The sequence below is a fragment of the Neodiprion pinetum genome, chromosome 5 (genome assembly GCF_021155775.2).
Source record: "Neodiprion pinetum isolate iyNeoPine1 chromosome 5, iyNeoPine1.2, whole genome shotgun sequence".
Lineage (NCBI taxonomy): Eukaryota > Metazoa > Arthropoda > Insecta > Hymenoptera > Diprionidae > Neodiprion > Neodiprion pinetum.
The window spans coordinates 1,477,047-1,502,538 of NC_060236.1; the positions used below are offsets into that span (position 1 = coordinate 1,477,047).

Genomic DNA, 25,492 nt, shown 5'->3' on the forward strand with positions numbered 1-25,492 from the left:
AAGGTGTTAGTGTGTAAATGTGCGTCGTGTTACCATTTCATTTCACCATCCCGCGGTAATAAACGATTAAAAATATCTCACCCTGACTGTGAATTGGTAACGTCTTCGTTTCGCTCGTTTCTTTGCTGTTCTTCTTCTTTTGCCAACGTTCAACGATTGTGCGACGCTGAACACACTACCGAGGAATTGAGACGCTCGGATGGCGCGATCAAGACGCGAATGATTCGATCCCTTCTGGACCATTGCGCGCGATTTACCGTCAAATATCAGGACACGGGTCTTTGGCATCGTGGCCGACGCCTTGGCAGTCAGTGGTAAGGGATCGGCGAGGTCAGAGTGGACACCTTAGCGTCGAAGTGACGACCGTTGGTTAAATTCTGGCTGAAACAAGTCTCGGGATCAGGCACTTCGATAACTACATTTTGACGTCAGCGATTCTAGAGTTTTCCACGACGATCACGCGACGAGCTGAGATAAGACGCGGTATAAGTAACGTCTAATCACCGACCTGCGAGCGATGGGCGGGGAAGCGATTGCGAAACTCGAGGGTTCTTTGCTGACGTACTGAATGGACGAGAATTACTGCAATTATGACGTCACGGTCAGCCGTGGGGCCAGTCAAGTCGGATCTGGACCCGATTGGTTGAAATAAATTTCCGATAGGCACAAGTTCGAACGAGTTATTTTCTCCGAGCTATTAGGCGTAACGATCAGCCCGGCCGACTGGGCATGGGTAATAATTATTCTTGGCGAAGCAAGAACTTCCTCATTTTTCTAATTCTACTTCTTCGACTTGGTCTGGAATTGTGTTATTAGTTCGTCGTCAGTCCGCGCATCAGCGTCATTATGATCATTGTTATTTTTATTATTGTTATTATTATTCGTTTACCTTTCGTTCATAATAAACGATTCATGCAGATTACGCATTCGGCAATGATTGGCACTTGTGGAAATTTTGTACCTAAAGTACGGTATACCTAGTCAGGTAATAAGTAATGTCGGTTGGTAACGGAATTAATCTATACCACTTGTGTAACTTTTTTGTTCGGGTAAAAACGTCGCGTCCCCTTTTCTGGCCTTGTTTCGCTTCGTTACGTCTGAATGATACTCATGTACCTTTTTTTCTTCCTCAATTTTATACTGTCAGTTTGTTAGACCGCCTTTTCGTGCTCATAATTTTTCAAGAGACGCCCTTACAGTCTTTATAATATCGGGTTCGAAACGTGCACTTAAATTCTTACCGATCACGACGGTAGTCGTTGTTTTTCTAGCCTGATAAAAGATTCAATAATTGGGGTGAAAACAGCCCCGAATCAACCTGTACGTCAGTGGTGATACGTGTGCTCGTTTAACCGAAACGTGTGTCGGTACGACACGACAGATACTATGGAACGACGCTTATAAACCTGCCTTGGGCACGGTTTTGCGTATGAAAAATTTCTTCGTGGACTTAAACTCGGAATAATAAAGTCGCAGATGACTCCAGCTCGCGTTTGTCCCTGCCATAAAACGCGGGATATTGGCACCCGGTAGATAGCAATACGGTCCTCCCTCCTTGTTGTGTATACTTTTCATAAACTGGATATTGAATAATCTCGAGTCTTGTATACCTACTCCTGTGTCTTTCTTTTATCCCGGCAAATAGCGCTCAGATCTTTGCGCACCTTCAGACGACAAGTAGTCGACATATCTGATGTCGAATGTCACATCAAGCGCTCAAGTCGTTGTCAGGTTTCCGATTTTCCGAGTTAATTGAAGTGATTGGAAGTGTTTTGAACTAATCAATTCTTATAACTTTCTCAAAGTCTTTGCAAACCATTTGGTCATTTAAAGTCTATTCAAGCCACCTTAACTACTCTTGTAAAAAGGTGATTCTAAGTAGTCTCCGAGTCCCTTGAACCCCTCAAAGAGCATCGAGGTGCAGCGAAATGGTATCGAAAGGGGAAATCTTTACCGGCAATCTGTCTGAGCGATATCATGATGCGTGGTATCGGTTCGCCGTGCATATTCTCCTCTGATCCATACCTGGTCGTGCATCTTTACCTTATTTTCATCTCTGACACGGTCTTGTTCCGTCCCGAGCAGGCAAGGCTCGCTCCTCTTCTCTCGCCAGGGTGAAAACTTTTCCTCTGCAAAGTACCACGAGGACTGGCTCGAGGTTATGAAATTCTGATGGCTCATAAAATGTAAGAAAATTTACAGACTTCCCTTCGCGCTTTCCGCTCTCCGCCGTACACCTCGACTTGCTTGGCTCTCGCTCTCCCTCGCTTTGTTTGCGAATGATGGAAGCGAGCTAGAGGAAGAGAGAGGACGGATGTGGAAAGTTTAAAACTCCCGGCAATCGATTACGAGTCTCGGTTATGGAGGCGGCGAGTGTAGCCAGTTCACCACCCGCACCGTTTCATCTACCAATCGGTTTCCCGAATTTCACCATGCGATAGTCGGGCAGTAGCGGAGCTCTGCGTATGGTCAGCTGCTTCGGCAACTCCGTCAAACCAAGCCGGCAGTTTGATACACAGATGAACTTTGAGCAACAATTGTAACAGTGTCGCTCTTTGCCGCTTAATAAACCGTACACATCGTTCAAACATTGTGCAAAAGGTACTTCTCGAAATCTTATTTATGTTTCCGGCTCATTTCGAACGAATAAATATTCATTCAGTCCTGATGTTGCCCGAGAATTCGAAACTTATTCAATTCAATCACAGGATACTTGATATAGCTACGAAATAAGTTGTTGGTACGAATTTTAGGCGAAAAATTAGTTTCCGAAGTAAACAATTACCACGAAACATCGATATCTTATGACGAGGTTCGAGCAGTGTAATGAAAAACGCGTTTTCGGCGGTAAAAATCGGGTCGGGATTACGGGGAAAACCATCGGCGCGCATTGAACTGGTTTTTACGCCGACGCCGCGACGGTCGTGATCGGCTTTGGGGATTTTTGTGGATTTGATAGCCGGTCGGGGAACGGCAAATAGCGCAGCGGGTCTGAAAGCAGCGAGTAAATAGCGAGTTGTAGCCGGTAAGTTAGTTACCGAAAGGGGGGGATGCCGTATTTAGAATCTCTTTACGAGATTAACAGTTGTCGTGACAGCGCTAATTCGCTTCCAGTCTACGCTATGCGAAGCGGCGAAGAAGAGCCGAGAGCCGTGGCGCAGTTCCATCCTGCAGAGGAAACTGCTTTTGCAGAGAAGCGAGGACTGAAACTTATCTGATAGTTAATATAAAGACTGTCATGTCGCATATCCGACGTCGCGACGCCGCCGTCGTAGCCGCGCGTCGGATTTCCGCTTTCGCGTCTCCTCGGCTTCGCATTTTCTCTCTCTCTCTCTCTCTCGCTCTAAGCACCGGGGGCGATAATCCTTCGGGATTTTCTAATTGTGATCGACGTTCCCGACTCGGAACAGACGCCGAACTTTAAATACGTCTTAAATTACTGCAATTGTGTTGAACAAAAAAAATGAAAAAATACCCGAAACAGCGAAACCGTGCAAGCTGCACAGTGTAATTCACTCGCGTGTGATTGTTTTCCTTGAAGTGTTGTGGGGAAGAAGTTGAAGTGACGGGAGAAGATCGGAGAACTTCCCAACCCTAATCGGTCACTCTTAATCATAGAAATGGGTTTTATGGAGACTTTATTTTCCGATATCTTCGGCACTTTCTTTAACTTTACCGATGTTTCACAGTACCTGAACAATGAATTTTGATTAGGAAAACTGAGGGACATTTTTTGCAATACTTAAACACTTTTTTATAGATTCGTAAAACTCTCTTTTTAAGCAAAAAATCACTTTTGGGGTCCATTTCGCCCAGAGTGACAGTTACGCGACTCTACCGAGGTGCGACCGACCGTGTTTAACCCTCCAAAAACCCGCGAAGATTTTTGGCAGCTTTACCGGCCCTTGTCAGAGACGAAATAATTAAGGTATCAGATAGTATCGTACCGCATTGGAAAGCGTGGGGGGCAAGGCAAGACTCAAAGCCACCTCCACACCCGGTTGTCTCGGCTGTCTCGGCGGCTGGCACGGCCTCGCACGCTCACCCCTCGCCGAATATACCCACGTCTGCTAGTAACAAGAATTACACGTAGGTTCGTTACTCCGACCCCAGCTGATTAAAGATCAATTAAATCGTCTCGTGCCTCGCCGAGTCGTGGCTAAAAAACTCGACGACGACGGACATCGTCGTCTTCAGTTTGCACTATACTGTGGCTGCAGCGCACTATAATTTTCCTAATTCAATTCAGCCCCTGGAAATTGTTGTTACTTCCTCGATCTGTCGATTAATTAATCGAATAGAAGGAATTGGACGAAATTGTTTTCCCGAGGTGTTGCACCGACAACTTCTAGGGGGCGGGGTGGTTTCGTTCCCCGCTCATCTCTATCTACTGGAATGAAAATCCTCTCTGCAGTTTGATCCAATTCCCCGATAGAGTTTAGCTGGCATTTTCCTGCACCCTGCCGGATTCATGCCCGAAAAATAATCGCTCGAGAGAGGTTTTTAGCCGTCCTCCGCCTCGCCCCTAAACCCCCGTGAAATTCGGCGTATTTACATCACCCTCAAAACTCTGACCTCAAGGCGAGGGACCTGCAAAGGTGTTTGTTCAGCGAGGGATGTGCAGGGTTTGAAGACAGGGTTATTAAGCCCGAGCCACAGACCACATCAGAGCCGCCCGCAAGTTCCTTCGGTAGGCCTGGTTATAAGCACACGGATGCAACCATCGCGTACGCGGGAGTAAATTTCCGGGGAAAAATATGTCTATTCTCATCTTTGGATTCTCGGTAACGCTTAATCATCCCGCCATGTCAGTCTTACACCGATCACGACGTTCCGCATCGTAGGCACGTTGCAGCATCGTTACGAGAGGCTAATTTTACAAGCCAGTAAACGCCACGCAACGACGAATAATTGCGGTGCAGTTATTACTTGAAGTTATTCGGTTGCAGCTTCAGCAAATAAATGGAAACGGCTTCGTTGCAAAATATTCGTAGGGACAGGAGTTTGCGGGAGCTTTTCCGAATCTCGGTTCTTCGGTCGGTACAGTAAAATAATCCCGCTCGGATTCCCGGCATTGCGAGATTCTTCAATTTTGCCGTAGATGATTATCAGGGTGCAAGCTTGCAGCCGAATTTCGTATCAACAAACGCAAACCAGGCGAAAATGCATCAGGTAGGTAAATACGGAGCTGGAGGAGGAGCCCGTCGTCATAACCCGTTCGCCTCGCGCGGCGCGGTGCTTTGAGCAAACGCGGCATATTAGATTATTTACTTTGCGTATATTGCCTACGCTTAACCACTTAACATATCAGATCTCCCCCCCGCCCCCACCCTCACACACACGGCTCTGTATTTCACGCCGCGATTAGACGCGTGAGTGCCTATGTGTTATCCATAATCTTGACGTGATTGCCTTCGCATGCTCCGAGGACATATCGCTCGAACCCACCTCTATTTCCACCCCTACCCCCTCGCCTCACATGATATTTACTGATTCGAATTGCTTTCGTGATTGCTGCAAAGTGCTCCTCTCTATTGATACGCTTGGGTATCCCGTCATCCCACTGGATCAATTTTATCCTATCAACTATCGCTACTCGAAATCCGCTACGGGATAAACAAGTTTTTAAAACTCTTTTCTCACTTGTCGTGATTCGATTTAGACCGTTTCTATCTGTGAACTCAAGTACGGCTCATGCTTGCGCAAGCTGAACTATTGCGATGTACGATGACCAATCGTACATGAGCGTAATTGCTGCCTGTACACGTCGGGTGATCAACGGATCTGATATAAACGCTTCAAAATTCTCCTGGTGGCCATTTAACAGCGAATATCAGTTTAATTTATAATTAAAAACATTTTTAATGTATACCTACAGTTAATTTTTCGAAGGCAACATATTTCACACTTGTCAAAAAAAAATTTTACAAATCCAGGTTTGAATTATGGTGTAGCAAGATAATCTATTACCTACTTATGGTACAGTGCAAAAAGTATTATTCTTCTTCTTTCTATCTCAATTTTCACGATAAAAAAATATGTATGTATGTATCCGGTTGAAAGATAAGTAATCCGCACGTTATTTTTGCCGCAATTAAGCGAGATTTCTTTATCGTGTCAAATGTAATTGCAGAATCTAATTATTTAGCCGCGACTCGTATCACGCCAATCAAGGAATCGGAGCAGAGGTCAAGGGGTTTGTTTCTTGGTAGGTTAGCTGACGGGCGTGCACGTGGGCAGGCAAGTCGGTTAATTACTAGATTACTCGGTCGCACGCCATGCGGATCACCGAATGCACCGTAAGACGTGGGGGAGAGATTTAGGAGGGAAAGAAAAAATTGTTATTACAATAAGCCTGTTGTCAAGCCTGAGTGAAACAATTTTCGTGTAGTAGTTAAACGAACTGCAAGACGCTAACCGTCAACCCTTTTGCAGGAGCGATAGAATATCGCTATACATATAACAACTACCAGAGCTCCGCGGAATTATCTCCAACGGGTAATTACAGAGAAATGTATGACATTCGTGCATGACTGTAATTAATTCCCGCCCAATTATCCGGGGCAGTCGCAGACAGATAACCGCGGCTGAGTCGCGCACTATCACTTCTAGCGTTCCCTGCACACCGGCACAACAATTACAAATACACCCCATGCGCTAATCATGCGATTTCTGCTTTTTGTTTCAGGTATGTTTTCAACCTAGAACCTCTTTCGCTCCGCTACTCACGGTATTTATCAGTGCTTAAAGCGTAGCCGACTCACGACCGACGAAAGCTCTAATCATGCTAGCGAGTCGATGCGACATCGAGTGAGTATTATTGCCATAGACGATTACAAGTGTATCGAACGATGAGAAAACTTGCATGGTAAATACGATTTGAAACAGTTTTGGGAGGGAGAAGTCGGGGGTGGATGTTACAGGCTAGCGAAACTTTCGAAGAAATTATGGAAAGAATCTCTTATTTAGGTTTGTCAAATGCGTCGATAAAAAAGTGTCGAAAATATTCCGAGGAAAGTGGTGAAAGGAGATGGTTTGTAAAATTTCAGTCCACGTGATAAGATCGAGCATTATTAACGAATTGGAGAAGCAGTTTTTATCCCGCGACGAGAAATGCATGATATTTTGCGATCAGGGTTAAAAACTGGGGAGGGATCGGAGAAAACGAATGAAAAGAAAAAGGAGAAACAAAAAATGAAAATGGCGTGTGCGGCCCGTATTGCAGGGTGCAACTCGGCTCCGCTGCAACTGGCACTGGGGCTAAATTAGTAATTAGAACTCTGACGTAAGCGTGTGTTGGATTGTTTCGGGTTCGCGTGGTCTAACCCGCGTCGTTCCGTGCTCGAATCGGGGGCCGCAATGGGGCCGGGGGTTGTTGGGGGTCGAAAGTCGGGGGCGAGGGGTCGGGACCAAGGGTCTGCTGCGACAGGTACGGCCTCGCGTGACCCGATCCCCGGAGCAGAGGGGCGAAGGCGGCGGAAGGAGGTGGAGGCAAACGGCGAGGGATGACAATTATGCCCTACAGGTAATTGCCAGGTAGCGGCTAAACAGAACGAGCGCCGTTCCGAGAGCGAGAGAACTCGCCTTGGCGCTCCCTTCACCCCCTCCGGGGGTGAGCTTTTCGAACGAAAATCACTGTACTTAAATTCACCGCCGTGAAACTGTTTGGCCTTGTAATTTCAAGCGTAATTTTTCATCACTCCCTCTGCGCCCGTGCTGCATTGCGAACGCTCGATCTTAAATCCCGAACGTAATCTCAGACACGCTTGATTTTTCATTGTACGACAGAGAATTTGATAATATACCGGGCTGTAATTTTCTGACAAGATTTGCCAGGTGGTAGTTGTTCGGTTGAAAATTATCGCCGAAATTTTTTTTTTCTTCTGCTTTCTTGTTACCAAGATTTCTCAGCCGATAAATTCGGGGGAAAAATATTATGTCACATCGTTCCGTGAAAGTAACTTAACCCTGTGAGCTTAAAGGAACAATCTTGTATAAATAACTCGTGATGTGAAATATAATCGGATTATCCAATCGGTGAATGTCATGCAAAGGGGCAACGGTTTTCAATCCAGGTGAAAAAAAAAAAGAAAGAAAACACTTAGAAATTATGTTCTGTGACTATGATTGCAACCGTAATGCGGGTACGGACAACTTTTGGGTACGAAATCTATCGTGATCGGAAATAGTAAAATTTTGAACCTATCTGATTATCTTGAAATGAAACTGATCAATTTGAAGTAAATAATTTTTTTGTGAGAATATAACGGTCGACAAATTTCGTTCATTGGAAGAAAAATAGTTTTGAAATGGATTGACGTTGAATTTAATACTCATGGTAAGAAAATTAAGTGTATATTTTACATCTCCTGTGGTGAATGTATGGACACAGGACTTTTTTGGTGTGAAATCTACAGCAATTAAGTGGCAGGATTTAGAAATTCGATATGCCTAGTTAGACCAACCACAATTAATTGATGCAGATTTGACTTAAAAATGAGTGCTGTCCATACATTCACCACGACAGATGTGAAATGTAGATTAAATTGTTTTTTTCCGTAATCACCCTCTCGCAAAATCCCGATGCGCAGATTTCTTATATTTCACATATTTCACCCCCTTGATTCGCGCGCGTCGTTTAAAATTACGGGACGACGGGGGATGACCGCTTATGTGACCAACATTGAACGGGGAAGATTCGAGGGTAAGTATAGGCTCGAGTTTGCCGTTCGCCCCTCCGGCGCCAAGCTCGCTCCACCGTCTTCGAAGGCCGAGAAGAGCTCCCACAAAATTAGCCGCAAATATGTGTTATTTCGCGATTCGCAAGTAACGTGCACGCTCGAGCATTTCGCGTGTGCGGTGCACGGAACTCGTCGTCCGCTGCACGCCCTCTGCGTCACGTATGCATTATGAAAGCGGGCGCCCAGCTGGCACGGCGTCGTGTGCCTTTATTTCGCACGCGCGATTTCCCACGTTTGCAGCCAACCCCCGAGGCACCTACACGTGGCTCTTGGAGACGCGCGTCGCTGCCCGGAAGCGGAAGTTGCGATGCGCGGTGTATACCGGAGACCAGCAACATCCGCGAGGGAAATTTTGAAAAAAGGTTGGAGGAGTGTAAAAAGAGAAAACAAGGGAGGGGGAAAAACAGCCGAAGGACAGCCGCGCGAGTCGATCATGAAAATAACCGTTGCCAAAGTTTTACCTCAACTTCCACGGACGTCGCTTGAAAAAGTTACACATTTTTTTTTTTGTCCTTCTTTTTTTGCCAATAAACAATTTATCTCACCGAACTCTGCGGTGCACAGTGCGAATGATTCTTTTCTCCGAATTTCGCGTTTCCTTCTATTCCTGGGGATGGGGGAAAAATAGGGGAATAATCTGCAGAGTTCCCAGAGACTGGAATTGTCCGCCGACGTTAAACGATCCTTTCCAGGTCATTATAAAGCCATTAATCATATAAATGCGGCGGTGGGTCAGAGGTTGGGAGACGCGGCGGTCAAGCGGAGTGAATTATCAATAAGACAGGCCAGAGGTATCCGTCCCTCTAGGTTTCCATCCGATCGCTGATACACTCCGCGGGAATGTATTATTCAATCTCCATACCTTCTCTCACTACGGCTTAGCTTAACGCGGACGCGTCGTCGGTTTGTAGACACCCTGCAGCCAACGAATCCTTCGCTTCGACGACACCTCGACTCCAGACGCGATGGCAGACTTCATTTTTCTCACCCCCTTTGATTACGAGTTCTCCATACTGTTCTCTGTACAATGAAATGCATGCGCAACATTTCACGTATGGATAAGAAACTGGGTGGCGAATGATGAAAGAAATTTCATACAATTCTTTGCTCGGAATTTTTCGATACGAAATTTTTAACCTCTTTCTTGTTTCTTTCGATACATTCTCTTTATACTATTTATTCTAAAATTATTTGGAATTTACTATTTGCTACATTTTTTCGTACGTGTACTTTGTGAATTTTGTGAATTATGTATCTTTGTGACGCCACCTAGGGGACACCGTCCCATGGTAATAAAATTCTATTCTATTCTATATTCTCTGAGTTGTGTATAGTTTTTAATCGAAATTTGGTAATGTGACTGTTTCAAAATCGTTTGAGTATCTCTTGTCACGTTGGCAAATCTTTGTCTTTATTTTCCTCTCCATGTGCTTCTCTTCTTCCGAACAAGAAAAGCTAAAGATTCAACATTCGCGCCGCAATGCCAAAAAATAATACGTTGATATTACTACGAAGACGATCGTTCTCTGCTGGGGGATGATGATGATATGATCGTGCAATTCATAATGTATATTCGCTACGCGGATCGCGTTTGGCTATCGTCACGCACGTGTTATTCCAAGGCAAAGACGAAGCCTGGAAGTGGGTACGAGACACGTTCGTACTGCAGGAGTATCGAATACATAGATCGTTGTATACGCGGAGTGAAACTCCACGCCTTGCGAATCACCGTTTATCCGGGAAAACTTACAACGAGGAGAATAAAAAGCAATCAAACAAAACAAAAACGATCAAATAAATGAATTAAGTAAAAACCCGGAGGTCGTCCCTGTTTGGTCAATTTCATTTTGAGGTAAACGTCTTACCGCCGAGTCTGTAAAATTCGAGAAGGTGGGAGGAAGAAGGGTCGCGTTTGAGGGAGGGGGGGAATAGATAGACAACTGGGAGCTGATAATTAGGTTGATTTAGGAAAGGCCTAAAATTTGATGTTTACTCTACGTTTCCCCGTCCCAACGCGGCTAATCAAGGGATAATATATTTGCGTTTTATAATCCTTGGTCGGCTAAGAGGGCGAAATCTGAAAGCTTAGTGGAATCTCTTCTCGGTCGGATGGTTAATCTTTCCCCCGCCGTCCTCGAAAATCTCCCGTTGAACCAAGACGTCGAGTCGCGTCGCCTCGCGCGAGTCTTACGCAAACTTAACGGCTTATTTTATCTAGTCATATTGCGGAGTAATGTTCATTCGAATTTTCGTATATACTCGCAGCGAATTATCACGTCGCGTTTCCGATGATACAGACTATCCAGACTATGCAGCATAGAACACCGCAAATTCACTTGGATATTCCCACGTAGGTAAAGGTTGTGTCGAAGAAAGGTGCCTGAAATCGAGGCTATTCAATCAAGACTTGTCCGTCCTTCGGCGGGAGAAAATCTCGGGTATATCAGACTCGCGAGTGTTGCGGGTATAAAGGTAACGATAAAAAAGAGGACAGGAGAACGAAATCCCGGGTAAGAAACGCGGAGTAGCTTTGCTCGCGCAGTTCTGATTAGCGCGAAACTTCGCGGTGCAAAAGCACAAGGAGCAGCGACTTGTTTACTGCGAATCGGGTGAACCGGGATACCGCGGGGGCTGAAGGAGAGCGGGACGAGGGAGGGGCGGCGGAAAGGTGGAAGCGAACGAGAATTGGCGAGCGAGGAGCCGTGCTTGCGGCAACATTATCTAAAATTCAAGCCGTAATTACTTTGCTGGGCGGCGGTTCCGGCTGATTTATAGTCATCGCGCGCGATGCAGCTGCGTGGGTGTAAGTAATTAAAAATGTACCATCGCGTGGTACGCCGCTGGCTAAGGGAATCACCCGCTATGAAGAAGGGCGCCTGTCCTCCTCCCCCAGCCCCCTCCCCGACGGGGGGCGGTGGGCCCCACTTGGCACTGCCTTGCCCCCGTTCTCCGGTGTACCAGTCCTTTCTATTTTAAGGCTTGGAGTCCCTCCTTTTCTCGCCTTTATCTTACACCAGACCTGCAGGCCTTCCGCGTGTAGTCACAGTCGAATCGAAGCGGAAGCCTGAAATCATTTACTTCAATTCCACAGTGTTTACTCGATTTTCTGTTTTCTAAAATTACATTATTTTCTCCATTTTTCGAGTGGCCACTGTAAACGTGACCGTGTTATTTATTTTCAAGTGGTCCGAATTACAATGAGCCAATTAGAACATCGGGAGGTATAAAATTAAGAACGTAAGGAACTCGAACGCACGAGCGAACCCGAGTGCAGGCCGGCTTTCTCATTCCCATTTTGTTTCCTCCACGCAATCAAATCTCGGTTGAGGTAACATTCGGAAAAAAAAAAAAATAGAAGGAGAGGGGGCTTGGAGGAGAGAAAAGAACACCGCACGAAAAGAGGTCCCGGCTTCAATTAATTACCTACCCCGCGGTACTTCCTGGCTCCGATATCCTCTGAGAAGTCATCGTGTGTTCAGTCGACGGTTCGAAGATTCGAATTACGGCGAATAGCGCGAAGGAAAACAAAAAAAAAAAAAGCAGAGAGCAGAGAGTGGAAGGAACGGAGAAAAAGCTTGGCTACAGAATTCACCCATTTATTTTCTATCCGATTTTTTTCCATTTTCATCGCTCGCCTTGGATAATCAGATGGGATGAAAAATCAACGATAGTCAGCATTAAATGGCGGTTATGCAGCTATCTCGGGAAATTTCGCGTGTCGGTTGGCTGGCTTTAGACTCTAGAGCCAGCTCGAGTCTCGAGTCTCCAGTTATCGTAGGGGCTCTCGGGAGAGTGCAGGAGACTGGGTTGAAAGATGACGAGTGAAGAGATGGGGGCGTGGGGAGGACGGAGGACGGAGAACGGCGAGGGGCGCTTAATTAGAGCCAGACTTCCGCAGGATCCTCGAGGCTTCCCGAAGTCTAAACTTGTCTTCCTGCAGTTTATCCACGCAAGAGGCTCGCTATCCCATATCGCGCATTTCCTCGTTCGCGGTGAAACCATCGTCTTTCTCTCTACTCGTCTACTCTCCTTTTCACGCTCGTGATTCTTATCTGTCTTAACGACGAACAGTTTGAACCAACGGTTGCTATGTCGATTTCACCTCGTACAGGTTTCCTCGTTCATTCTTCTTCTTATTAACACTATTTGGAGTTCGAATAGGTACATACATCCACTTTCCAACCACGTGCGTGCAACTTTTGCACGCAACTGTTTATTCGAAGTTGTATTATTTATATGCACAAGAGTGACGCAGCGTCGCCCAGTTGGCCAGACATCGATCATCTCGACGTGGCAAAATGATACCTCTGATCTCTTGTCCGGGATTTTTCACTCTTCATGGTTTATTGGGACTAGCCTCGTTGATAACAGGTGGGCAGTAAGCCGAGAGTTAGAAACGATGTGCGACTTTGCAAACCTTGTGTCGTCTGGACCACAGGACAATTGATTTCAACTGCCTGGAGTCTAGAGAGAGGATATTAATCGAGTTGATGACGTGTCGGTCGCTGCGCTGGGCCAATCGCCGTCCGGCTAATTACACCGTCCTGGTGGTCTGACTCTGTAATCTTCACTGAGGTCGTCGTGTCGTCTGGGAAAATTTACGGTTATATAACCGCAAGCCGATCGAGACGATGGTCAGAATCGAGACGGAACTGCCGCCTCGTCCTCGCTGACCATCGTCCAGGTGCAATTATCCAGCACGAAGACCATCGACGGGAAAAAACCGATGGACCAGACGGCTCGAGTCTCCTGATCAATGGTTGCCCGGCGTAATCCTGATCGCCTTTGGAATGGCCGTCTACGTGGAAATCGATAATCTCGTTTGATGGTCGGGGAGGCGAGAGGGCGGCGACGTCTTCCCTTAACCCCGGCGTTGGCCTGGGTCCACAGGTTAATTGATCATTCATGGTTAATACAGCCGAGTCGGAAGGTGATAAGGGCAGAAGCCCGGCGCCTGTCTCGACCTAAAGGGACGCGCGACGTCCTCGGCTTCGCTTTCAACACGTCGGTCAGTACCTCAAAGCCGCTTCGGATCTCACCACCATGCGTCGTCGCGGTTTGTGTCTCACTCATTGCTCTCAGAATCACACCTTCAATTAATTCAACACACGAATCGGCCGTTACTTCGAATCCGGTTAAGGTGCCATATTCGATATCATATGCCGGACTAATTGCAAGTTGATTCGGAGACCAGTCACAGTGTTTAGATTGCCGATTATCACGATTGGCTCCATTAACGATTAACTGAATCAACGGTGCCGCAATGAACGCGGGAATCACTCGATAATCATCAAAACAATGTGATTGATGTAATAATACGCGGAGTTGAATCTTCAAGTGCCATCAATCGTAGCACATCACCGTCGTGTATCAAAACAGTTCACCCTGTCGTTGTGCGAGAAAGATAAATTCTGGACTTGGCCTCTTCTTTCCACCTAGCAAAGGCATCTTGGGGTCAGGAGTCACGCCGGGGTTAAGATGACGCGACGAGGTTGGCGAAGAGAAGAGAATCCAAGAACACCTTGGGGAGATTACTAATGCCGGCTAACTACGGGCAAGACGCCACGTGAGGGGTGACCCAGGTCGTTATTGCATTCCCGTACGCGGTGAGCAAGGGTTGCTGAGAGGAGCAGCCGAGGGGGAAAGGAACGGCAGAATACCCGGCCCCCTCCCTCCCTCTCTCCTGCCCCCTCGCGCCGACTACGTGTGTATACATACAGTGTATAACCTATTCTAGGTGCGGCTCTGCTCTCTCTTATACGAGTTCCAAATGAAGTTCCCAGTTGCTTATCCACTTTCGTACGTGTTTCCTTACACACCACCTTCAGATTATTACTTAGCCGTGCCTGGAATCCGCGCTGAGAATGTATCGGGTCCGACGAAGTGTGCCGACGACGCTGTTTATGCAGATTCCGGTTTGTCTCAGTCACCCGAAGCGTGGAAGAAGTCCGTCTTATGGGTCCTGTGCACCCTTCCGCTTTGGCTCTACAGTCACGAAGCTTTAGTTACGGACTCGGCGTCAGCCAGTTCCTCGGGTCTAAGTGGGATGTAAGAGGATAGCACGGCCAGACCAATGGCGAGGCTAACCAACCGTTAACCATCTCTGAATACACGCAGGGGTGGAGGGACACTGAGAAGCCGCAATTCACATATTGAGTATCAAGTTTCGCTAGCCTAGACCCAACTTATCTTGTATCAACTAGTAGCCTGGTCCGAGTCGCCAAGTTTACAAGACGCAAACGGCTTTAGCAGTAACACCGATAAGACCCCGTCGAACCATCCTTGATTCACTTCTCCGTTTATTTGTACCCATCCCATTACTAGGGCTTCTTGTTAAGCCGCTGTTGTGACTCTGCTCAACGCGCTTTTGAAAAGCTTTTTTTCCTATTTTAAAAGCAGAGGTTTTCATATCTCTGTAATAAATTATCAAACTGCATCAACATTTATTAGTTTGTATTATTTTTGTCTGGAGAAGTTTGACGATCAGCCGTGCTGACGTTTGTCGCCAATTTTTTCGTCTCGACACTCGACTGCATCCCAATTTCGACTCGTTGCAATTCTGGCCGAACCTCAGGGCGGAGCTTGCAAGTTCTAACAGACGCCTAAGAACTTGGAGAGGCGGACCGCAAAGGAACCATTCAATATATACCGGAGTTCCCTCTCCGCTCGGCGAGAAGCCACATCCGGTCAGAACTAACGTCGTAATCTAAACTAATGCCCGCGCTTTTGTTCCTCTGCATATAGTTCTCGTTAAGACGAATTAATTCGATGCCAAGACGACGATTTCAGAGGTTGAACCAACTTTGGCCGGCCGCAAAACGTCCTACCGAATATATTCGCTGATGCTTGAAATATCTACGTCATCCGTTCCAATCAGTTTCGACAAGGGCATGGCACGACGATATTTCAGGTGATCGGAAAAAGCAGCCTGTTTCTTATTTTATTATTTATCTTCTCCGGCTTGTCAATTTCTGCTTTACTCAAACGTAGCTGGTGACAGATTACGGAGGCGTCGGCATTGGCGTGGCGGTGATACCGCAAAGCTGGGGTTCGAGACGACGGGAATGAGCTGTGAAATGGCCTCTTTTTTCCCGAGTGACCCCGAGGCCCGCCCCTCTGTTTCCCTTACGACATAGGCGGCCCAGGAAAGAGGAAAAGAGGGAAAGAAGTGCGAGGATGAAAGAGCGAGAGAGCGAGAAAAGAGGCAGGGATGGTTGAAAATTGGCCAGAAAATTGCGCGCACTTGTAGCGAAACTATATTTCTCGGTTATATTTTCATATCGTACCTGCGGATCCGTGTCTGAAGAACGGTGATCCTCACGCGGCGTCTTACAGCCGTGGAAAGCCCTGGGCGAGGCGGCCTTCTTTCCCCATTACAGGATGCAAATCAACCCCTAATTTTAATTTTACGTGTATTAAAATATCCCGCAGCTGACGGGTCCTGCGGGAAGACGAAGGGAAGTGGAGAGGATCGCCCCGGTATATACAGGGGGATAACAGAAAGTGAGAGAGAAAGAGTGAGGCGCGGTTATATCCCGTGGGATTAGTCGGAAAGCGATTTCTCGGGGTGAGGTGTACCGCTGCAGCAGCTGAGAAATACACAACGAAATATCCCACCTTAGCAGTGGCGTTCGGTTCGCTTCCACCTTGGGTGGATGAATTCGGATCTACGCAAACGCAGCCGTTCGACCTGGCCACGTTCACCGCCACCTCACCTACTCAGGGGCGTCTCGTTGCCGATTCTAATCTACATACACTCAGCCCCCGAAAGCTCGCGAATCCGCGCTTCGCTCTTCCGGAAAATATTGTAATTGGTTGTGTAGCACGACGCGCGAGACACGAGATACGAGATTCGAGATGAATCTGGATGAATTCTGAGATTCCGGAGGATTACCGGGGGCAAGATCCTCCGCAAGCTCATGAGCCTTCATCCGCGAGAGTGGTTCGACCTCGAATATTGTTGAGAACGAAAAATTGACTATGAAGAGCTGCGACGGCGATCCGGAGCCACCGAAACCTAGGCGTATGTTTTCCTAGGAGAGAATCAATTCGTCACGTGTCTATATCACGTGTTCACCCAGCCCATACCGAGACCTGTTCTTGCTAGGGTGAAGCTGGTTCGAATTCGGAAGAGAAACTACGGGGCGGTTCACCAGGACACAAAGAACCGTTCCATTCCTCGGCAGAGAAAGTTCTTGAACCGGGAAGCCGGACGACTGGGAGAAACTTTGGGAACCCCGTTCCTCGTCTGGAGGTTGTAGTCGGGAACTCGGGAAGCCCGTTGCTGAAGGCACCGGCAGTCAGTCAGCGAGCCAGCCAGCCGGCAGCTTGACCGTCAACAATAATTGCCGGCAGTCGCTTTTGTGTCGGGCATATACTGTACGAACCTCGGGAAGGTTTCCTGCGCGGCCATTTATACCGTGGCCTCAACCAGCTCCAGCCAACTACCCTGCGACCGCTTGTATGGGAGGACGAGAAGACCACCAAAGCCAAATGCTAACCACCTGCCGGAATAACCGCTTCAGTGTTTGCCTCGGGTCTTATTTCGCCGTGAAATTTTCGTTCATTATTGACCAGGACCCGGGAATATGACGAGGTTAAAAATTCGGAGTGGCATAACACGTGCGGCGGAGGTATTTTCCACCTTCCCTCAAAGCGCGCTTGTACCTACCTACCAACCCGTCGGAAGAGTGCGTGGTAGCCTTTATAAATAAAATAGCAATGCTTAAAAATAGGAGGGGGGTATTATTAACTCGCATTAGAGAGGGTGCTTCTGGTCCTGGAGTGACGGAAGAGGCTGCGGACCGCGCGAGCCGCAGCTGATGCCATCGTGCCGTGGCATGTCGTTGAATAATTTTCACCCCGGACGTACGGGAACGGATAAGACAGGCCAGAGGCGAATTTTTCATCGCCGTTCTCTCGGAAAATGGGCGTCTCCGGAGCCTGTTTGCCTCTGTGCATGAGAGTATCCAACGAGAAACCGAGGTTTGCAAAAGCCAAGAGGTCCCCATCAGAGGAAACTGTTTGGAACTACCGATAGCCTTTTAATCGCTACTGGTTGAAGTCTTACAGACTTTCAGCTTCATTGACATCAATTAACCCGATAACACACGTGTGTTACCGAATCACCAACGTGATTAGCGCGTTTAGCGAATCCAAGGTCCAGATCTTCAGGGTCCGATTTCGGTGTTTAATTGGTGTCCAGTGCATGTGTACGTGCCTTCTCTTCACCAGACGAATCGAAGATCTAAACGATTTTTTGATCCTGATTTATCTCGTGAATGGAACGGAATTGCGCTCAACGTGCGACTGACCACCGCATCCAGCAGTAAAGTTCTGAAAGGAAAATTTTCTTCCCTAACGGAGAGGAGAGCAGGATGAAAGGAGGACGTGGAACTGGGTGGATGTATTGAAGGTAAACTAGCCACGAAAAGCATTTTCCGAGGTTTGCTGCTAATTTTTCAGAGACATCTTGTATACAGGATCCCGGTGATGAAATGACGAAGAAGACGAAACGTGGAGAATATTGTTGACGCTTTAGTGGAAATAATAAAAACTATCACGGTAACGATGGTTCGGTAACTGTGACGTATCGTGATAACGGCTGTACTCAGGATACGAAAGTCTCGAGTACGTCTTTGACATGCGCCACACTGCACCGACACCTCGGAGTTGGTCTCTGCGGATGTATATACGCCCTGCTTTGTGGCGTAGTCCGTCTCGCTCGCGTTACCCGCGTAATTACGAGGGGGAAAATTAAGCACCAAAGCAGCCGTCGGTCCGTTGGTCGGTTGGTCTGTCGGTCGGTCGGTATTTTGCAGTAGGTAAGGTGAGGCAAGGTAGGGCGAGGCAAAGAAGAGGCGGGCGGAAGAGAAGCGATGACGACGAAGACAAGGATCACGCCCCCGCCCCCTTTATTCATCTCCCTTTTACCACCCTGCTCTCCGAGCTTTTCCCATCCCCGACTCGGCTTCTCCTTCTGGTGTAGTACTTGCCGGCAGCCTTCCTGAGACCCCTGCACCGGATCGAGCCACAAAGCGGCCATTAAAGGATCATATCGCCGACTGCACGGTATTGCAAAATTCAAAGAGATCGGACTACCCGGAAAATGGGGAAGACGGTGAACGCTTCAGACCCGAGGACACCGTCAACGCTACGCCCGTTTCGAGCACCCACTTCTCTTCGGCGAGTTGGGCCGAATCTCAGCCCCTCGGCGTTCGCTACGTAAACAAAGTGCTCTTGCTGGTCAGTCGGCTGATTCCAGCTCGATAAACAGGGTTTACCAGCTACTCGCGGGTTGGCCTCATTACTTCGTAGATAGGTCTGGCCAGGTTTAGACAAAACCGTGCCCTCGGCACCGAGAGCGGTGCTTTTCGCGCGGCAACGCTGCGAGGTAATGTTTGACGTGTTGTTGCGATCCGTCGACTCCGTCCTCTATTTTATTCAGTGAATACAGACGGCTTATAGCTCCCGCTGACGACGTGACCGAACTCCGGAAAATCTCCTGCACCAGGAGTCTTGGCGAAACATGGTATCAACTCGTTTCGAGGATTATCGAAGAATTCACAGCTCTCTGCACACCTTTGCTTCTTTTTATTCTTCTTCTTCTTCGTCAGTTGAAAGTGCCGCACCTGCAGGCTGTCACGATACGGTGAAGTTTTCGAGAGATATACGTTCGCGGAACAATGATGACGAACAATCAAGAGGAGAGCGGTGGTTACTCTTGGCGAGTATCGCGACGCGCAGGACTGAAGATAGACAAAGTCCACTGGGACAAACAGCAATTCAGAACGGGGCCTCGACGGTTCGTCTCCTATCTTGACGCATTTCACAAAACATCAGAACCGTGTCGGCGAAAGAGGGCGAGGGGAGTCAGAGGAGGGGGGGGGGTCGCGAAGCGAGGCAGTGTCAGAGAGAAGGAAGCTGCCTATATATGATGGCCCCCATTCAATGTCGTACTTTGAAAACTTTGGACGTTAAGAGAAAGGGTGACTGGCTGCCGAGGACGTATTGTAAAGGCCGTGTCTCCGCGATGCGGGGGTCGAGGGACGAAAGGATCCAAGAAGGGACCCACACGCTTGCACGGTGGCACACGATTTAAGCGAACTAGACTTCGAAGAAATGTCTCCGTCCCCCCGGAGTGGCTGGAGCCAAGGGTCGGGGAAAGGCGGGAAATCCATTCCTGTAGGACTCCGCCGGAAGATGAAGCCGTACGTCATAGGGCAGTACGAATTCGTCAAACGGAGTAAACAGTCCCCGCGGATATTTTCGACGCTTGGTACGCCTGCACCTTGTAACCACCGAAACCGACCGGGGCCACGTACTGTAACTAGATGAGAAGTCATTCGTGTAGGACGTCACGGTGGCGGGTATCCTCGTCGCGCTGGCTGACTTCCTGGCGACTGTTTCCGCGGCGTTCACCAACCCAACAAAGGGGCGACCCGCGTCTCTCTCTGCAGCTCCATAATATCCGAGACTCCTTGGTACACGCGGTTGCCGCCGAGGTTCCACGCTTGGATGGCTCGGCTGGAACGAACGAGACCGAGTTTCCACCGCTCAGCTGCGGCGTTTAAAAGTTTCACCTTCGGCGTAAGAGATCACAAGTGATTTTGCGCCAGGTACCCACTCGCCGCGGGACGGAGCGAGGGTTACCCGTTACTTAGCCCCTGGTCAAACCCGATAACCTAGGCTTTCCCGGCGGAGTGCACTCGAGTGGAGCTGACCCTGATCTTACCTTGTGCAAACAATTATATTTGCACAATCTCCGGGCAGCCGAGCGAGCGGGCAAAGACCCGGGGCTGCTTAAGTCGAAAACAGCGCTCCGCCGCCTAGCACCGTAATCAGCATTGTCAGTCACGGATTCGCGATCTACGCATATTACGCTTGAGGATGAGACGGAGGGGGAGGACGGAGCCGGCTGCGATCCCGACCCGAGGGCCAATTTTCGGGGATTTCTGCCCGACCGGGAGAAAATGATGGTGGTAAACAAGCCGGGTCGAGGAAAGCATCGAGAGAAATCTCAATTTCGATTAGGCGGATAGTTGGACGGGGGTGAAGGGCTCGCCGAGGAAGCGGGGAACCCGAGGTGCCTCGTCGGCAGGTCCTACTCGCGTAGGGGAGATTCGGTAAATTTATGGGGTCGTAACAGCGACAAGTGGTTCACAAGTCGCCATTGGCATCACCGCTTTGGCGCCCCGGAACGCTGGCTGGCTTCTTGTCTCCGACTTCTCTCGCACCTCTGTCTCTTTCACCGAAATAAAATAAGCGGCCGGACGAGGACCGAGAGGGTACACAGAAGGTACGATTGAAAGCCGACAATAAGAAGCTCGGGATACACCGACGAACGCTTTTACCCAGTCGGGTTAATAATAATTCGGTTCATCCGCGAGAAGCGGAATTTCGGGTATCACGCAACGACGCGCAGCTTTCGGCAACCTTTGTGCCGACGCCTCATCTGCGGCTCCCTGCTCTCTTCTTCCCCCGTCTCTCGCGGGGTTTTAAAGCGTATTAATTAACCCTTTATTGGACTGACGAGCAAAACCGTCGATAGAACGACGAGCGCGTCTCCGAACCCTCTTCTACATTTTACTCTTCGTCATCTTCGGAGGCGGTTCCGGGAACGAGAGCGAAGCCTAGTCGGTGCCATCCAGTATTTATGAAAAGCTCGAAAATTTTCGCCTCGTAGCTTTCACCCACGGCACGGTATCGCGATAAACTTCTTCATCCCGATCGCGAAACTGGCTCAAAGAAGAACTGCTTACCTCGGACGCCGTGGGAGAGACGAAGGCGGGCAACCGGGGGAAAAGCTCGTTCGATGTTTAGCTACCAGAAAGGCTGAGTGACGCGTAAATTTTATGGGCACAAGGAATTTGTTGACGTCGACAAAATTCCCCAAAGATTGGGGTGAGAAACTACCGTGCGTTATCAATCCCGGAGGGGTACGATGTCAGTGCAAATTGAAACAATGACTTAATTGTCGCAGTGCGGAGAAAATAAGAGTTCTCACTCTTCGTCCTTGCAAGTTCGTCGTTGAACGCTTCCTCCGTGCTCGCAAAAGTAGGTCCCGTAGAAAAGAGAGACGGTCCTGCTAAAAGAAGTCGAATAAATAATGCCGACCGATTCCCCGGTGCCCGGGTAATTATTATCAACGCATTTGCTCCATCCGGAGCACCGCTGGTGCACAGTCGAAAAAGAAACAATACCGTTTGTCTCGCGAATGGGTCGTATATATTCTGCGAGAAGGGCGGGAGGGAAAGGGGGTAAATGTGTGCTCAATTTGCCACGTCGAGGGTCACGGGACCCGGTGTACTACAGCCGATGTAAGAGGAAGGGTGGCGGAGATCTAGGGGCTCGACTTTCGCGATCTACGATGGGATTCGGATGAGATGAGATTGTCCCTGCAAGAGCGGTTAGCCTCCCTGCGCGCTGCTTCTAACCGCTGTTCTGTTTTTACGCTTTCTCGCTGAATAATTGTCACCAGACATACACACACATACACTCCGATGCCGATCGCCAACTCAGGAGAAAGGATTGACGTGATTCAAGAGGCCGAAAGGTCGCCGCGAGAAGCGGTGATTGCAGAGAAGAAGTGTGTTATTTTTTTTTTTGGAGAGTAGGCTCAGCGAGTGAGAGCGTTGCAAATCCCCCAATTTTCACGTCGGCCGTAAAGAGAGGAGAAGTACTCAATAAAGTACTCTGTAAACGGGGCCTTGTCGCAATGAGTCGTCCACTAAATTTCACCGACTTTGACCCCGTCAGCGTGCTGCACTGAATGCGCGTTGAATCGAATCTGAGCAATTCCTTAAATCAGCGCTGGCTCCATCAATTCGGGATTTGTTGGTGCCTGTGTGGCACGGAGGTAAAAATCCGTTCGCAGAAAAGCGGTGAAATCGAATCAAAGTTGGAAAGCTCGGATCTGAGAACAGGCGGAGGGGTCGAGCAATTGCTGCTGCTGCTGCTCTCGGCGATCAAATTTCCAGAACGGGTTCGTGCTCGATTAAACAGACCCCGTGGCCTTTGCCGCGTTCTATTGCATCGAGGCATCGCTTTTGCACTGCCGAGCAAACTCCCTCGCAAAACGTTCGACAATCATTCGCAAAAAAGGGGATAAGAAGAAGATGAAGAAGAAGAAGAGGAAGAAGAAGGAGAGAAGACAGGGCGCAGCAGACTTCCGCTCTCCCGGATCTTGTGCAAGCTCGCTCGAGATGTAACTTTCAACTAGTTTCCACCGACTGGCTCTATAGCTCCTTCTCCTGCAGATTCATCCTCCACGTCCTGGGATATGTTTACCCAAAGAACCGTCTTCTCTTTAACCACGCGGCGCACCGCCTGGCTGCTCAAACTTTGTGCATCTGCTTGCAGCGCTACTCGGCAGCACCGCGGCGGGATCGAGTTCCTGCCAGTTCTCAGATATCGACAGCTTGTCTACTTTCCCGTCCCTATATTTCCCCCTTGCACAATATCCGCATTGTCTCTACTCATCGAATCGCGGCCACTCTCTCTCTCTCTCTCTCTCTTTCACTTTGTCACTCGAGTTTTGTGCAGTTCTGATAAAACCCGCGAGGATAATCGTCGCTCTGAGATTTTCGGTAAATTTTGATTTTTCCGTTTTACGTGTATAAAACTTTGCCGATTTAAATTACAGAATCCGCGCCCGTCGGTCGCCTCTAGCATACATATCGGTGGAAGGCTTCCTGGAATTTATCGTGTAACGCTGGCTTAAATTTCTTTACAACCGGAAGATGTAACGCGACGTTTGCATGCAAAGTATCGCCGGCCGACTGACCACGATACGCGGATATTTTCACTCGCCGTTTCAGACGGAACGGAAACGTCGCCTGTAACAAATGGGGCGAAAAATCATGTCTTATATTTATTTCCGATCCTACTGGTAGAAGCAAACCGTTCCCCAACGAGATATTCGAGGACTGCGGGGTGAGGCGAATTTTCCACCGATTTTCGAGGCTCGTTGCAGGGGGTTGAAGGTCGGCTTGTTTGCATGGCATTTCCGCGCGTGTCCAGTTTCCGTTCCTTGACCCTATTGGGACAAGACCCTACCAGTCATTACTCGGACGGCAAACACACTCCGGCTGTGGACCCTTCGCCATACGCCGCCGCCTACCCTCTGTATCAGCATCAGATTTGTATTTAAATGAGAGGGCATTAATCCGTAGCAAAATCTTAGCCCTTTGGACTTTGTCGAAGTAGCGTTCTAAAAAAGTTTCCGGGACCTAGCGAACAATAAACTGACCGGAAGACTGTCAGCAGTTTCTGCAGTGGATTCCGGGCTTTCCAACCGGTGGTTTAAAGGTTCAACAATATTGGCTGATCCTCTCTAAGTTTGAAATTAGACGCGATTCTCTGTTCCGCAAAATCTTGGCTCCTCGTGTCTAGGAATTTCTCTCGCCCATTTCACGTCCTATTCGTCGTCGTCGTCGTCGTCGTCGTCTTGTCGTCACCAGCGAAACGGCGTACGGCTCGCGTATGTAAAGGTGGCTCTATTTACGCGCGTGGTAGGAACCATCATTAAGAGAGCGAGGGAGGAAGAGAGAGAATGACAAAGCCGCTCGTTAGGCCCTCCGAGGGTCCTCGCAACCGCAGCACCAAGGGTGAGAACGTGCTTAGGCCGCCCTCTCGTCTGGTCACCCCCGGTCGTGCTCGTTCGCCCCTGGTCATCGCGACGACGCTCACTCCCGAATCTTTCCTCAAAATCCCCGTTCTGCAGGTTGAGATTTTGGAAGGGATCCTTACTTGGAGCTGCGCGGATTTGTATCGAAGCCACGAGGCAGTCGCTGGTCTGGTCAGGATGGATTTTATCATCATTTTCTGACGTGCTTCCGGGGTCTGTCGGAAACGCGCGTTACCATTTTACAATAGTAGCGTCACAACGTCGTCCGTTTGTCGTGGTGTAAACGTCACAGCGGCGTTGGTGTATCCGGAAGAAGAAGAAAAAGCAGTGACGAACAAAACTGGTCCAGCAACCAGAGTAAATTTTCATCGAAAATCCCCGATACCTCCACCCTAAGCTGCTCCTTCGACACCGACTCACTCCATGCTCCGAAGCTCGTGTACGGCGTGATAATTTTCACTAACGAACAACCTAATCCCTCTGCTATTAGTTAACAACTAAACTGAACCCGCCGCGCTAAGCTCTAGTTGCTGCACCGGTGCAACTTTACTGCGTTTTAACACTCCGCCAGCGTCGAGACGCCTCGCGTTCATCGTGGACTCTACGGAAGTAGTGTAAGCGTGGGATTTTGAACGTCAGTTTTTCGAACGAACGTTTCAAAAATTTCTCCAAGTTCTGGGGCGGATCCGAACGCCTCCCGTGGGCTGTTTGTAACGCGGTAACAATCAGTCACAGGACGACACTCTCATCCTGGGAGGCGTCCTCGTCTCGCTGCCGGCGGTGACCCGGCCGGGGAGGAGCGTTCCATCACCTCTGGCAAGACTTATGCCGCAGGTCACCACGGGTGGCAATCGCGGTATAAGTCCTGCGTAGTTCGCTCAGACTCCGAAGCTGCCGCTCGCCCGCCTCACAGTATGAATATATGAATTGAACCCCGGAGTTATGCGAGGTCTGGGAGCAGCCATACGTTAACGTCGCGAAATCGCCTCGCCCAGGTCATCCGGGAACGAGGCCGGGTTCTGGTCGGGAGGATCCCAGCCAGCAAATTGCGCCGATCCATCATTTTGCGTCTGTTGGAACGTGTGAGTGGAATCCGTCGATGATTCGGAATCAGAAGACAGCC

The 25,492-nt window shown here is 48.8% G+C and overlaps 1 protein-coding gene across 1 annotated transcript in view; it reads left to right on the forward strand.

Annotated features, from left to right (window-relative positions):
* LOC124219881 (mucin-19) overlaps positions 1–25,492 on the forward strand; it is a 267,722-nt gene that overhangs the window by 99,153 nt on the left and 143,077 nt on the right. The window contains exon 3 of the mRNA XM_069136456.1: positions 6,742–6,810. Within this exon, the coding sequence (XP_068992557.1) occupies positions 6,742–6,810 (69 nt within the window). The remainder of the gene's footprint in view (positions 1–6,741; positions 6,811–25,492) is intronic.